The sequence below is a fragment of the Cebus imitator genome, unplaced genomic scaffold, assembly GCF_001604975.1.
Source record: "Cebus imitator isolate Cc_AM_T3 unplaced genomic scaffold, Cebus_imitator-1.0 Scaffold78, whole genome shotgun sequence".
NCBI lineage: Eukaryota > Metazoa > Chordata > Mammalia > Primates > Cebidae > Cebus > Cebus imitator.
In genome coordinates, this window is record NW_016107393.1 from 1,504,246 (window position 1) to 1,520,708 (window position 16,463).

General features: G+C 35.4%; 2 protein-coding genes across 2 annotated transcripts in view; one reads left to right on the forward strand and one right to left on the reverse strand.

Moving 5' to 3' along the window:
• Nucleotides 1-16,463, forward strand: part of RBM45 (RNA binding motif protein 45) — a 474,379-nt gene that overhangs the window by 362,566 nt on the left and 95,350 nt on the right. The gene's annotated exons all lie outside the window — the stretch shown is intronic.
• PDE11A (phosphodiesterase 11A) overlaps nucleotides 1-16,463 on the reverse strand; it is a 398,839-nt gene that overhangs the window by 345,444 nt on the left and 36,932 nt on the right. Inside the window, exon 2 of the mRNA XM_017532656.2 lies at nucleotides 8,654-8,812. Within this exon, the coding sequence (XP_017388145.1) occupies nucleotides 8,654-8,812 (159 nt within the window). The remainder of the gene's footprint in view (nucleotides 1-8,653; nucleotides 8,813-16,463) is intronic.

Sequence of the window (16,463 nt, forward strand, 5' to 3'; positions counted from 1 at the left end):
AACAAGAGCGAAACTCCGTCTAAAAAAAAAAAAAAAAATGAAGTACTGATACATGCTACAACATGGATGAATCTTGAAAATGTTGTGCTAAGGGAAAGAAGTCAGTCACCAAGGATTACATATTATATGGCTCTATTGATATGATTGTCCCAAACTGGCAAACCCACAGAAACAGAAGGTAGACTAGAAGTTACCATTCCTACACTGATACTAGGAGTAGGAGAGCTGGAGAAATGGGGAGTGACGCTAGTGGGTATAGGGTTTCTTTTAGGGTGATGAAAATGTTCTAAAATTGAGTGTAGTGATGGTTTACACAACTCTGCAAATATACGAAAAGCCATTGAATTAAATGGTGTATTGTATGGTATGTGAATTATATCCCAGTAACACCGTTTAAAGAATTAATGTCTAAATCCCTTGACCCAGTAATCCTCAGCATTAGTTTGAACCATGTGAAACTGCAGATCTCGGATCATTTTTGACCTACAAAACAGCAATTTATTTATTTATTTATTTTTCCCATTTATTTATAAAACAGCAATTTAATAGTTCAACCTAACATCTATTGTAAGACATAGTCCAAGACTTATTCGTAAAGATGTCATTATTTGGAATTTTTATGAGAGCATGATTTTGGAAACAACCTAAATGTTAAGAAATAAAATGGTCAAATAAACTATTGTATAATTACATGGTAGAAAATAATGCAAACATGTAAATTATAACTTTGAAGAATTATTTAAAGCATAATAAAATACTGTTTATACTACTTTACATAAATGTTTAAAACATACCTTTATTTATGGGTAAAAATGAATAAATATAGGTAAATAAACAAAGAATGTTAACAGCACTATCTCTGAAAGTTAGGATTATGGGTGATACTAATTTTTCCTTTCCTTTTTGTATTTTTCAAGTTTTCTATAATAAGCTTATATTACTTTTAAAATTAGGAAATAATCTTATCATCAAAGAAAAGGATAAAAATTCAAGAAAGGCAAAGATGCTCAGTTCAAAGATAGACAAATATACTTGGATTCTACTAAATTTTACTTTTTGTCAGAAAGGAATTTAATTTATAAAAATTCCAATTCAAGTATTTCAACATTCTAAGATGAAAACAAGCAACCTTGTTGTTTTATTCAGATAACACTAAACTAGTTATTCAAAGAAGACGATTATACATCTTAATTTGAAATCTCCAGTAAATAAGAATACCACATCCCATTCTAGTTATTTAATAACAATTTTTACCTGCCAACAAGTTTATTTCTAATCTACAATTACAAATCATTCTCTCCTGTCCAAATCCTGAATAAATCAGAGAAGAGTTTATAAGACAGTTCTTTGTCATTTTGCACTTTCAGAAGTAGCTTAACTAAAATACTGTTTCAAGTCCTGACAGCATTAAGAGCTATGGATTTATCGGTCCCTTAGTATCAGAACACACTGAGCTCTCCTTAGCCCCCAAACTTTTCCTCCTAGATGTGCCAGAGTCCTATCTGTTCAGCATTATGATACATATCTACAGCCTGGCTATGTCAGATTACTATCATCCAGTCTCTTAAATTCCCCAGTTCAGGGGATGGCAAAGTGAAATTGTGATTACAACTTAATACTCATAAGAAAATACCACAAAAAGTTACTTAGGGTGAACATATTAATAAGACAATACTTTCTTGTACTTCAAATTTTAGTGCCTAAGGCAGCCTAGAGGGGTTTCCATATACTCTGAAGGCTCTAGGTAAGGTAGTTTGCAGTTATCAGGAACATGAAAAATAAATGAACTCAGTAACTGAGTTGAGTCCCCTTTACTCCAGGTATTCACACTTTACCTGAACAACTGGAGTAAAGGAAAAAAAAAAAAGAAAGATTCTCTTGAAGAGTCAGTCACAATTTATCATAGGTATTTGAGTGACAGCTCTAGATCGAATCTTGCTTCCTAGTGAAAGATCCTACTTTACTGCTAGCCCTTCTGATATTACCTAGACCAATTAACCACATTCATATAAATAAAAGCTACAGAAAAAAATTTAATGATCTAAATTAAAAAAATTATGTATCCTGGCCAGACATGGTGGCTCATACTTATAATCCCAGCACTCTGGGAGGCTGAGGTGGGAGGACTGCTTGAGCCCAAGAATTCAAGACAAGCCTGGGCACCACAGTGAGCCCCATCTCTTAAAAAAGTCATGTATCTAATCACTACTTGAAATTAGATTATATACTTATATATTTGCTTCACTTGTTGTCTGTTTTTATCACTGGAACGTAAACTCTGAGAGGGCAAGAACTTTTGTCTGCCTAATTCATCAATTTAACTTCAGCATTTGGAACCATGTCTCAAAGATAATACTCTCTACTAAGTAGAACTCAATAAAGAGTGAATGAATGAATAGTTCTTTCACAGAAATGGAACACTGTATAGCTATTAAAAACAGTATGCAGATCAATGATCATGCCAAGTCCTCCACATTTAGTATTGTAACAGTAACAGCCCTTTAACTTACTGAGTTCATTTATTTTTCATGTTCCTGATAACTGAAAACTATCTTACCTAGATCCGCAGAGTATGTGGAAAGAGATGGAAAGGAGGGTGTTGCAACTAAGCATTTATCATTTCCTTGGTAATTCTTAGAAACATAAAAAGAGGAGCTAGGGAAGTGGGAAGTTACAAATGCCAGTATATTAGCCATCAAGAAGACATTGGAATTTCTGCTGCAAGGGGCCTGTAAACCTACATGCATACCAAGCATTATCTGCATCTGATATTTAAAAATATACTCTGTAGATATCATCCTTTATTCAATTATTGTGTTACTGATTTCCTTAAATTTCTTAATATTTGATCATTATATATTTTCTCAATAAATATTAGTCAAAATTCAACTGGTCTTGAACTCCTGGCCTCATGATCCACCTGCCTCAGCCTCCCAAAGTGCTGGGATTACAGGCATGAGTCACTGCACCCGGCCTTAATTTTAGTTTTGTTTCAACAGGTTCAAAAATCTAACTTAGTTGGAATGTAGGCAGAAAAGGAAAAAAAAAAAATGAAATGAGAACACAAAACGTATTTTTAATCATTAGTTAATTCATTTCTTTTTTTTTTTTTTTTTAGCATTTGTGTGTCTTTCATAAAGACAATGGAGAATTAATATAAAACATAAAAACTTGCCTGGCAGAGTTTTGCAATACTACTATTGTGGTATTGTTGCGGTATTGTTGTAATACCACCATTCATGTATATAACCAAGTTTTTAAAAAATAACTATTCAAAAAGTACCTTTGAAAAGTACCTTTTGTAGAAACTATTCATAAGATGACAGAAGAAATCTGTCTTTGCTCCCATGAAATTGACTTTAAGCTAATTAGTTGTTTGAGGGTTGGCTATTATAGTAGTACTTATAGCTGGCAGTCATGTCTAAAGGTAATCCGATTTTTTAAAAAAAAATCAGTTCTATGCCAGTCAAAGCCCATGCAAGTCATACACATGTGAGTTGCATTCAGTCGTTTGGGGCCACCAAGCTGTTGCCCCTTCTCAGCATAATGCAGTCAACATCCCCCTCCTCACTACAGTAAACTTAAATAACTTGTGCACCCTTGACATCTCATGAATCCTAAACATTCTCCTTACAGTATTAGAAATGTAAGGCCAGGAGCTTATAAAATTCTTCCTATTATCTGACTGTGAGTCTCAGGACTGTTGCTGATAACAAAACTCCAGCTTCTACAGACTCATTAGCATCATTCATGCACCGTCCTCAACACCAGTTGGCAGGGCAGCATCATCAGTAACAAGCTCCTGGAACATAGCCAGTCCCTCAGCAACCAAGCTCAAGTTGGCTGCACCCCAGCTCTATGGGGTGGCGGAACATGTCGGCATAAAGGAGAGCAGCAGGGTAACCAAACACTCTAAATCATGAGCTGAAGAGAGATGACCAGTGCTAAAGAAACCTACAGAGGTTAGCCAAAGAAGAATGTCAAGCCACAACTGCTAATATGTTGGTTGTTGCAAAGGACCTGTAATAAACATATCATACTTTATGGAACACTGCAATATGAAATGACACTTTTAAGGCAGAGGTATAGGAATCTGGGAGGACAGATAAGAGCCCTTGCTCATTTTCATTTCCCAGGTTCATGCTGGCGTGCCCATGCATCTTAATATATCACAAATATTTGCTCCTATCGAGGTATCATTATTTTATTCTTCAAAATAATACCTTTCTTCACTCACCCAGAGATAATAAAGTAATGACTTAATTGAATGCAAAGAATCTAGTCATACCACCTAAATCAGCTAGCTTATATATATTGCTGAAAAATACGAACATTTGTTTGAAACCCATGAAGTAAACCAGAAAATTCCAATCATCTTTCCTGCATGGTCAGCCTTTGTGTGTACTTCCAGTGTGAATTACCAAACTAGTAATTTGTCAGTATGGAACTTAAATTATTAATATGTGCATGTAGTAGACTATATTTCATAGAAATGCTCACCACTGCTGATAAAATTATTGCTGATTATCCAAGAACTTTGAAGTGCATGAGGATTTTAAAGTCATTAAAAGGGAAGCTTTTTTAGGCAGAGGCTGGATGACTATCTGTCAGGTAAAGTTTCCTGCACTGGATGAGGGAAAAGGTGGCAGGTAATAGACTTGGTGATCTTTCCAGTCTCTTCTATTACAGAATATATATATTACATGATATAGCACAGCCGCTGAATTATAGGTATAAAATTTTCAAGAAACATAATATGGTCTATGCACAACTATGTTAGGTACATAAATAGCCCAGAAATTAGTATACCAAATTTAATTTTTAATTTATCTCAAATGATTTACTGAGTTCCATATTACAAAATGTTTTAAAATTATACAGAACATAACTTATAGTCTCTAGACGCTGACATTTTAAGATATCAGGACATACAAATCATATTATGCTAATGTGCAACAAATTTACCACTACCCATGTGAATGATGACATGGCAGTTATGTGTATAAAGTAAAATTATGAACAGGGTTCAAATTACTTTCGTCTGGATTTGAAATATATGGTGAACTTTCATGAGGCTCATTTATTGATAATAAGTGCTACCCTAAGCACTTTACATCTATTATCTATTTTACTTCACACAACAACCCTGGGATGGAGGTTCTGAGGCTTAGAGAGGTGCAGTCACTTGCTGAAGGTCAGTCAATTAATAAGCAGCAGAGCCAAGACTTGAACCTGCCTTGGAGACTTTCTGACTCGAGCCTGTCACGACATGGCTTCCTTTTTGCTTCCTTGGTTTCTTACTTGTGAGCAATGCTGAAATTACTTTGGTTGCTACAGTTTATGCTGTTGAACGTGGGAGAAGGTTTTCTGAAGGCTGCTTGGCTGAACAAGGAAAACTAATTTGAGTTTTAAAATGTGAATTGAACGAAGTTGGCACAGCTCTGAGAAATTAGTTATAAGCATACTGCTCCCATTGTAAATGGGTCCAATATTTCCAAAGGCTATCTATAACATGGAATGAGAGCTATAAAACTTTTCTCGCCCTTTGACTCATAATTTCAGTCTTTGGAATATACCCTCAAGGAAATAACACAAAAGAAAAAGGTAATTTCTTCAAGATGTTCGTTCAGGGGCTATTTGTATTAGTGAAAAACGGGGAAAAATCCAAATTCTCAGTAATAGGACAGTGACTAAAAAACTAGGCTCGATACAAAAAGAAAAGAAAATTTCACGATCTCCCAAGATGACAAATGTAGAATATATTCATATGTGGATGCATATGTAAGAAATAACTGGGTTAAAAAGTAGAATGCAAACTGGTACATATAAGGATAACCTTGTAAAACCAAGTAAAAGAGTATGTGCATTAATAATAAGGCAAGAGATTTATGAACTTATAAAGAAATATATCCCCCTTTTAATTGGAGAAACCCCAACACAGGAGGAGCAACTGGCATGTAGATTGCTTTTAATAAAAATCTGTCTTTAAATGAGGACCAACAGAGGCTATTTATTCAGATTGTGCTATAATAAGGAAGTCATCCTAGACCATAACTCGCATTTGGAAGACTCGAAGGGCAGTGCACAACTTTTATGGTGAAAAAAAGAGAAGAGTTTAGGTATGTTCTGATTGGAGGCTGTTGGCATGGAGAAGCTGAAGGCAGGGTAACTAGAAACACAGCATTTTGGTAATGAGTTCAAGGAATATATTTGGCTTGTCTCTCAGTGGCTGTGAGCTGAAAGTTTGCAGGGGTGGAGGGCATGACAGGAGCAAAAAAAAAATAGGAAAGGTGGTAGTCACTGACCAAATCCTGGCTATGCTGGACTGATTGCTGCAGAGACTCGATTTAGCCTTCTAAACTGCCTGCTGAACAGAATGTGGGTCTATCATTGCATGGACTGGTCATTGTCCATTTGTATATCCAATCTCTCATATAGAATACTAGTGTATTATAAAAGGTTGTAACTCAGAAACAGCCATATGGAAGAGATACTCAGGGCAAGCTATACGGGAGGGGGTGCAGAGCTTCTGATCCTTCTCTGGGTGAGCCACACTTTCAGCACCACCATTCAGCAACCTGGGAGGTCCACTTAATAAGAATGTATAGACTTAAATTAGACAAGAGTAATTTTTAAACTGAGACTTGACTGAGATACATATGATGCTTCACATGTATTCACGTGCTGTCAGGAAAAGCTAATCACTCACGAGAACTTAGTAAGTGCTGGTTCTTTTCCAAGTTCTTTCCCCGGAGTCTATCATTTAATCTCCCTACAGCCTGTGAGATAAGTGTTATTATCACCCTTCTTCTAAGAGGAGAATATTGTGGCCCAGAGAAGTTAGGTAACTTGCCCAAAGTTACTCAGGCCATGGCAGAGATGTAATTTCAACCCAGATAGACTCACCACATGGCCAGTGCAGCCATTATGCCTTGGTGTCTTCCCTTATTTGGAAGATGCTGTTCAAGATAGCTACAAAGTTTTGTGCAAATTTTCCCTTTAAATTATTCACAGCTCATGAAGCTCTATCTCACAGGTATAAGTCCACTGAGAAAAATTCAGAAAACAAATCTAACATAAATGGAACCAAAGATAAGAACTAAATATATAATGAGTTCCTTTTAAATGAAGGCAGTAGAGCAAAGACAGGACTACCATCTGTGTATAAACTAAACTGTCCAGGGGATGGCAAGGGTATGTAGTGGTTATGTTCGGAAATACACAAAATCCAAATCCTTCTATCTAAATCTGTATAAGAGGCACATCATCTCAGGACTCTGCCATCTACGATACAAAATGCACAACATGAAATTTCTGTTTTATCTGTACATTCCATGGAAATATCTGTATTGTGAATGAGATGGCCTACATTTATATTCACTTCTAAACGTCCTCTCCTTCTCATCCAATTCTGCCTGATGAAGGCCTATTTTCACTTCAGAGGACAGATTAAGTATCGCCTCTTCCAAGAAGCCTCTTCAGATCCAAGTGAGAACAAACCTCTTTCCTATGTGCTCCCAGCCTGTCTGAAAACATCTGGCTGATAATTCTTGCCTCCTGCCTCTTGTAGCTCCTGGATGACATAACATGATTGGGATTTATCTTTGTTCCCTCTACGATCCCAACACAAGTGCATCGTACCCCACGGCAGTTTACTGCATTATAAGAAATCTTTTGAGATCTTATCATGCTCCGTGAATTTATAAACCTTTATGAAGATTTGGGGCATCTCAATTCCTCTATAAAAATGACCTCAATCAAGAACTCCCCTCACTTAAAAACCTACTTATTTCCTTACAATCATATTTCATGTTGACCTTCTGTGCCAGAACATTTGCATTAATTTAATGCATTTGTAATTAGCATTGGCAAACAACAAACCCACATCCCGAAAGTTAAATTATAAAGTGTTTTTTAATTAAATAGGAATATAAGAGTTATCAAACTTAAACAAACTAATTTGAGATTTGCTTTTAGCACAAATTTTATAAATATTCAACCCAATTTTATTTAATATAAAGGTAGGAGCTTCAAAGCCAGGACTTCAGTTGAGGACTCTCTCTTTTAATATAAGCTGGTAAATAAACTACTAGCGAAAGAACTTAAAATTTCAGAGTGAAAAGTACATTACTTCCACTAAGGTCAATTACTCTTCAGGGACAAAAGTAATGTTCTTTTTATTAGCAATTTGGAATAACAAATAACATTTATTTTTATTGAGATTTTTATATAAGAACTGAGAATACAATTCTTCGTTGTAGTTATAAAAATACAGGAGAAAGTGCTGAATTTCTGAAACACAGCAATCTTCCTATATTTTCTATCTTCCCTTAGGCCATGTGTGGTGGTGTTGTGATCCTCAATTAAAAATCTTACTTATAAGGAAGATAAAGACCAGGGAATAACAACAATACTACCGAGGCTTATAATGAAAAGCAAGCTACAAAAAAGATGAAGCAATTATTTTCGATTATACCACATTCTATGAAATATCGAAAAACTCCCATTTCATTTTGTATACCATAAGAAAAAGCTCTTTGATCCATGAATGGGCTAATCTACCAGCTATTCACATAATTCCTCGCTTTTAAAGGAGAAGAGCAATCAATGACTAAAAAGGAAAGTGCAAGTCACAAAAGGCATAAAATCTTACTTTTTCATCATCTTCGGTAAATGGAGCACCCTCAGGAATCTTATTAATCGCTTGGGCCACACCAATAATCTCACCATCGCTGCTTCGGATGGGCATGCACAATAATGATTTTGTCTTGTATCCAGTTAGTTTGTCAATTTCATCATTGAATCGTCGATCCTAAAAATAAGACAAAGAAAGCATTAACTGCATGTGCACTGCTGTCAGGGAGAAGAAGAGAGAGGCTTATTTCTGCATATGATACCTTATCACTGGGAACTTAATCCCATGAATTTTTAATTACAATAACAGACTTGACTTCATTTTTAATTCACCAAAGGAACATAAATCAAATAAGTCAACACCATAGTTATTTGCCATAGTAAATGAAGAGACAGACTTTAACCCAACTACAACATATCAAAACTGGGAAAAGTGTTTTAAGGAAAGCCTATAGTATGTGATTTATGAAAATATGTTATTTCAAAAAGACATGATAAGAAATGTCATATAATAAACATACATGAGAAATATATACTAAACACTGTAAAAAAATGTTCAAAATAGAACTACTTTATTTCTGGTCAAAATGATCCTGTGAAAAAAGAATCTATGAGTACATAATGATATTTCAAAATCCTCCCAAAAAGGTGTGGGGTATGAGGAGATGAGACTTCTCTATAGAATGCCAGCTAAAATATATAAAATAAATAATAAAATTATATAATATATATTTTCTGACTGCCAAAATAATTATGTTTACAAGCATGGGTCATTAAACATGCTAATACTATTAGGTGAAAAGCAATTTAACTTAAACAGGATAGTCATACAATCTCAAAGCGCCACACCCAAAGATTCCTTGTAAAAGGTATCTTTGTAGTAAATAAATCTGGTGAACACTACCTCAAACAAGTAAACTTAGCATCACTGTTAAGAAGAAAAATTAACACTATGTGCCTCCTGATATAATAATGAGAAGGACACAACATCACCAAGAATACAGAGTGTTCTTGTCAAATGTGTAACATGAATCTAATCATTCAGGAAATGAAAATTAAGAAACATAGAGGTCATCAGTCATTCTTTCAGAAACCTAACCTTGGATACTTAAAAAATGTCAAGATCATGAGAGACAAAAAAAAAAAAAGTTTTTTAATAAAAATAAAGTTAAACCATGGAAGTTATACCAGTTTAAAGAAGACTTAAGAGACCTGAAATTGAAATAAAATATGTGATCCTTTACTAGAAATTCTAAAAATTCCACAAAGGATATTTTTGGAGGGACAATTGGAGAAAGTTAAGTCATATAATTGTATCATTATAAACTTTCTTAGTTATGATAATGGTGTTGTAATTATGTAGGAGAATGTCCTTATTCTTAGGATATACATGCAGAGTATTTAGGGAGTGAAATAACACAATACTTTCAACTTATTTTCAAGGAAGGGAGGAAGAAAGGAAGGAATGGATGGAAGGAGGGAGAGAGAGAAAGGAAGGAGGGATAAAAAGGAAGGTGGAAGGAAAAAAAAAAAAAAGATTCGCTCCTGAGAGGGTAACTGAGACTAAAAATGCTCCAAGGTAGATGATAAACTGGATCCAGGCTGATGACAAACTATGTCAAGCCAGGGGTTGGTGTGAGGCTTCTTCCTATGCCTTCTGTACACCCCTGTTAAAGAAGGCTTAAAAGACAAAAACAAAGCACTGCTGCCTATGCTATGCTATGCTGTGGATTTTATCTAAGGGCTTAGGGAAACTGGCTGTGGATAAGGTGATAGCCTCAAGATCAAACAAACACTGCAACTGGCTGCCTGCTGGCCCTCTGATTAAGTCTGTGGTGTCTCCAATATCACAAAAACAGGAGTCTTTATTTACTATTAGTTTTTTGAGAGAGCCTCCCTCTGTTGCCCAGGGTGGAGTGCAGTGGCTCAATCTTGGTTCACAGACACCTCCGCCTCCCGGGTTCAAGCAATTCTCCCTCATATTTCTGGTGTAGGTGCCTGGGTAGATGGTGGGATGATTCACTGGGTGAGGAACAGATTCTGGAGAATATGAGTTTCCTTGTGGACATCTCAAGGTTTAGCTGACTGTGAGTCATCCATGTGGTCAAAAAGCAGTTTGATAGATTTAGATGTAGATGCAGACACAGACCATTTTTTTTAATTTCAGGAAAAAGACTTGGTATTGAAAGTAAAAATTGTCTAAATAAGGATGGCAATTTTGTCTAATAACTTTTAAGCACAGGATCTTCAGAAGGTCACCATGATCACCAGCAAAGCTTCACAGAAGACCTGGTAAGGAGGAAACAGGACTAGTAAGAAGGCAAAAACGTGCTTATATATTTCTAAAAATGGAAACTTGAATAGGAAACTAACAAATGCCTCAAGGATTATAATAAAATATCACATGGAGAATGGTGCCCAATTTTTATTCATCTCCCTTAGGACAAAAGAACAAGAAATGATCTACAACAGGAGAGAATTCTAATAAATTAAGGTAAAGTAAGGTTGTTAAAATCTGGAATGAGCTTGTTATGGCTTTAGTAGACTCTTATTGCTTTGAGTATTTTTATGTCATAATATTTTTTCTACCTCAGATATTTTAAGTACAACTGATCTTGAAAAGTGCAGAAATCTTGTCTTTTGTATATGACACGAATCTATGATTTTTAACCTTTAAAAAGACAAAGTCACAAGGCCAAAAGCAATTTTTACCTCTCAGCAAAGGAATTGATCTGTGCCCCCTTCATAGAGAACAGTAATTGGATACATCTCTGACCCAGGATCTTGCACTTGCAACCCCATCTGCAAGTTTCTGAGCTGAATATGGTGCCACAAAGCACACCCAGAAAATGGATTCCCACCTTCAAGACCTGCAAAGGCTGTAAAAAGCAACCTCTGTAGTCAGCTTTCATCTCTTTGAGAAAGAGTTATACTTACTATGCTCAATAATCCCAGCTGGTCCCCAAAAGACATACTTTAGAGGTACACAAGAAGGCTTGAACAAAAAGAAATCCGTCTTATCTTTCTAGTTTTTCAGTGAAACCACTCAAGTATCCCGATAAGGCAAGATTCAGAGTTGAGAATCTTATCCAGGTCCCAGACTCATGGCAAAGATGGGTGGCCTAAGATCTCTTTTATTTCCTCTGTATTTAAGAACTCTGTCCCCAATACTTTATAGTAAAATCTACCAGTACTCATAGTTAAGCCAAGAACTAGTCTTGACCACCATTTAATCTACAAGGGTGATTTTTAAAAATCAGAATCTTGAATCTACCTTAGGTCCTTCATAGCCAAGAAGCTCAAACTGTTCAAGTCTAAGAGTGTCCACTTGATGTAATTGTTTCCAAAACATACAGATGAGGAAATATGTAACGACAAAAGTCCCTATTAATGCTATAACACTTTCAAATGACCTTGTCTTTGAGTTTTAAAATATAACTCAAAAATTATAAAGTTAACATTGTAAATTATTGAGAAGATTATAGAGAAAAATTAAAAAGAAATTAGAGAGAAAAGGTGATATAAGATATGCATGTATATAATACCTGTATTATACACATATACCTTTTTCAACATCACATTAGCCCATTCCCCCTTAAAAAGATTCAAAGGTCAGTGTCATATTTCATCTACATCCTCTTTCAAATGCCTTATGGAGTTGTAATGTAGAGAAGCTAATGGAAATATAAAATAGAAAATGAATAATCCATTGAAACTCAAACCAATAGATTGCCAAATTTTCTGAAGTTCAAAAAATTGCTTTTATTGGTACATCAATTAGTAACACACATTTAATTCCAATTCACAAAATCATCTCCTTAGACTTATGACTTATCATTAGACATCACTTATTTTCCAGAAAATGCTTGGAAGGCAAAGCTTTTGAAAATTGATTAGTCTTTAATGACTCAAAATATATTATTCTTCCCTTCTTCATAGAAAAAAGAACTAATTGTTCTGAATTGATGGAAAGCTTGAGATTACATTGCATAAAAACAAAGATGTAGCATGTGGCAACTACATAGCTCATGCTTTAGGCCTCCTAATATGATTTTTGCTGAGAAAAAGTGCAAAATTTTCATTGTTGTTCTTAATGTGCATTTGCAGAATGTCATTGCTGTACAGAAAATGAAAGGAATCTCCAAATTATTTCCCATATTGAGCTCTAAATAGTAAAAAAGAATACCAAAAATTGTTTCTGAAGCTTCACTCTTTTATGGACCTGGAAGTAGAGTATTTTGTACATTCACAAAGGTAAGCTCCCTCTGCTAAATGTTTAATGGGTATACCTTTATTTAAGTCTTCCAAATAGAATTAGTGGTTGATAGACACCATAAAATAATTTGACATGAAGTTTCAAAACAGTCATTGTGATTACCATGTTGTTTGGGGCACTGTCCCTTTTTTAGTAATGTTGCTAAAGTAAACTTTGTTTGCTGATCTCATTTCCCTCAGTTCTTCTCTCCTCAGTTGGCACTTTTCTTTGGTCCTGTCTTATCATCATGATTATTATTATTTCTCTTTATTACAATAAATAAAAATACAAATCTCAAGGCAAAATACGCAGGAAAATGAAGAACCACACCACAGTTGAAACCAAAGTGAGGTAGTAAAAAAGAAAATGATTAATTCTTAAACTGCTTTCATAGACAGCACAGATATCTATTACAGATACACTGTAAGTCTGCAAATATATTGTACCTGGAGTTAATGTGCAACTCCATGCCCTATAAGTTTCATCGTGTATAATGAATATGTCTGAGAAAAGGCTAGTACCTGAAGACAGAGCTCTGGGAAGGGTCAGAAAACAAGAAGGCACCTTTTTTCCTGGCATAGTGAGACCATCTAAAAACTGCAATGAATCAGGGAAATGAGGCTCTAAGGTGAAACCAGGAAGGCCAGGCAGTCTGCAAATAAGGGCAGGGGAATGATCAGCATGAAGCTGTGATTCAGACGCCAGACAAACAGTCAGAAAGCAGGGAATGCCGGGCAAGCCAAGGTCAAGACAGTGCTACATGAAAAACCAGGTCCAGGTCAGGAGAACAGATGTAACAGTGAGTCACCGGAGTCTTGGTCTCATTCATTCAATAGAACCTAGCAGGGACCAGCTCCAATAGAGAGCTTTGGAGTTCTCACTGAAGACAACTGAGATAACCCAAAAAGTGGCCCAAAATGTAACTGTTATGTAGGTAACTATCTATCTCAATCAGATGCTGATCCTTCCCACATTTATGGTAAATACCATAATTTCTAGTGTCAGTGATACGTTATATTTTAATTACATATTTTGTTTCGGCTTTATTGTTACTATGCAGAAGTTACAATTCCTCTTTGATAAAAATTTAATATTAAAAAGTAATTTTTGACAGAGCACAGTGGCTCATGCTTATAATCCCAGCACTTTGGGAAGCCGAGGTGAGCAGATCACCTGAGCTCAGGAGTCAAGACCAACCTGGCAAACATGGTGAAACCCTGTCTCTACTAAAAATACAAAAATTAGCTGGGTGTGGTGGCAGGCACCTATAATCCCAGCTTCTCAGGAGGCTTACGCAGGAGAGTTAATTGAATCGGGAGGCAGAGGTTGCAGTGAGCCAAGAATGCACCACTGTACTCCAGCCTGGGCAACTGAGCAAGACTCTGTCTCAAAAATAAATAAATAAATAAAAGGAAAAACAAATTTTTTAAAGTCTGCTTTTTAAAGTTTTTTAGGTTTTGAAACATTTTAAAAAACACAGTTCTTTTAAAAATTTGTTTTAAAATATTTTAGGTCATACTTTCTTGTGAGAACATGATGATAAAAATACGGTGATCACCTGATATTAAAATGTATTTCAAAGCAACAATAATTAAAACTGTTCCAAAAATAGGAAAATTGATGAATGAGAGTAGAAAGCCACATATATGCATATATATACATATGTATATATATATATATATATATATATGTGGAAATAAATGTCTACAGAAATTAGTGTATTTAGTTAATCAAAAGAATATTATTTCAAATCAGTGAGAAAATTATGGATTATTCAACTAGTTACATATTTGGGAAAAATAAGTTAGATCCCACTCTCACATCAGACATCAAAATTAATTTCAAACAGAATAAAGACTTAAATGTACGCATCCCTTAATAAATTGCAAAATTAAAGCAAAAATTTTATTCAAACCCTGACAAGACATATTTTCTATTTTAACATGAAATACTATAGTAATAATTAAGATGCCAATATCCAGCTTTATTGAAAGGAGCAGTGAAATGTCTACTTTTATACATTTCTGATGAGAATATAAATTAGTGCAATAAATATGGAGGACAATTTAGCAATAAGTAACCTAAGTCTTTTTAAAATTTGTATACTCTTTAATAATTTCATTTCTAGGAATTTATGATAAGGAAAAATTGAAAAACACCTACATATTCAATAGGAAATGGATTATATTATGATATAAACACACTACCACTACAAAAGATTTTAGAATTTATTCTATATGTTATAAGTGGTTTTATTATGACATGAGAAAGTGACATGAAGAAATGTAGTTTAGAAATCAGTAAAATTAGCATAATTTCCTAAGGGCAATGAAGTTACCATCTAATACAGCACAATAGCTTCAAAAGTGCCCTCCAAAAAGACAGAAGTCATTATGCTACTGAATTGCCAGTTAAATAGATAGGCAAGATATACCAGATGACAGCCATCAAGCTGGAGGTGGGTCAATATTCATAAATAATATATCTATATGAAAAACAGACACCATACTCTATACTTTTAGCAAGATATAAGTGAGTCTAAACTAGCAATCCAAATGGCCCTGCTGATTTTTTTGTTTGTTTGTTTTGAGACAGAGTCTCACTGTCACCCAAACTGGAGTGCAGTGGTGTGATCTCTGCTCACTGCAAACTCTGCCTCCTGGGTTCAAGAGATTCTCCAGCCTCAGCCTCCCCAATAGCTGGGATTACAGGCACTCGCCACCATGCCCAGCTATTTTTTTTTTTTTGTATTTTTAGTAGAGATGGGGTTTTGCCACGTTGGCTAGGCTGGTCTTGAACTCCTGACTTTGTGATCCACCTGCCTTGGCCTCCCAAAGTGCTGGGATTACAGGCATGAGCCACTGTGCCCAGTCAGCCCTGTTGGTTTTTTTAAGCCACTATCATCCTACCTAAAAAAAGACTCTTATCATAAAAGGTCCAATTGACCTGCTACTTAGAATGCCAAAGGAACTTGATGGTATTGCCTGAAAATCACAAAGAACAGAAAGACTGTCAAGATACTATAGTTGGGCAATGTCCTGATAGGTGAAATGGATGGACTTTTCAACTCTCTCAAATTCTGATCCTCTCCACATTTAATGTGAAATATCATAACCTCTTATGTGGCATAGCATATGTAATCCTGAAAAACATCCTGATTTTCCCCAAAAATGAATACTGTCAACTAAAAAACACTCAAGAAACTATTAAACCAGTAAATATAAGTTTGCAAAAGATTGCTGTGAACGAGTCCTCAAGCCACAGCAGTGTGTTCCACCACTGAAAGCCCAGGTTAGAAAAAATCAGGCGTCATCCACTGGGAAAAGTACTTGGAAGCAGTCTGACACTCTTTCCCACCAACCTTCCAGGTGGATTTCTGCGGCTGGTTGGTTCCATACACATTCCCTTCCCCACTATAAGTCTCTGCATCCTGGAGGCCTTTCTTCTCCATTCCCAGGGAAGGCTCTCCATTTCCTTGGTGTTCGTCCTAGCTTCAGCTACAAATAAGCAACAGTGCCAAGAGTACCTGGACTCCTTGCAGAAGTTATGTAGCCACATGTTCCATCAAAAAAAA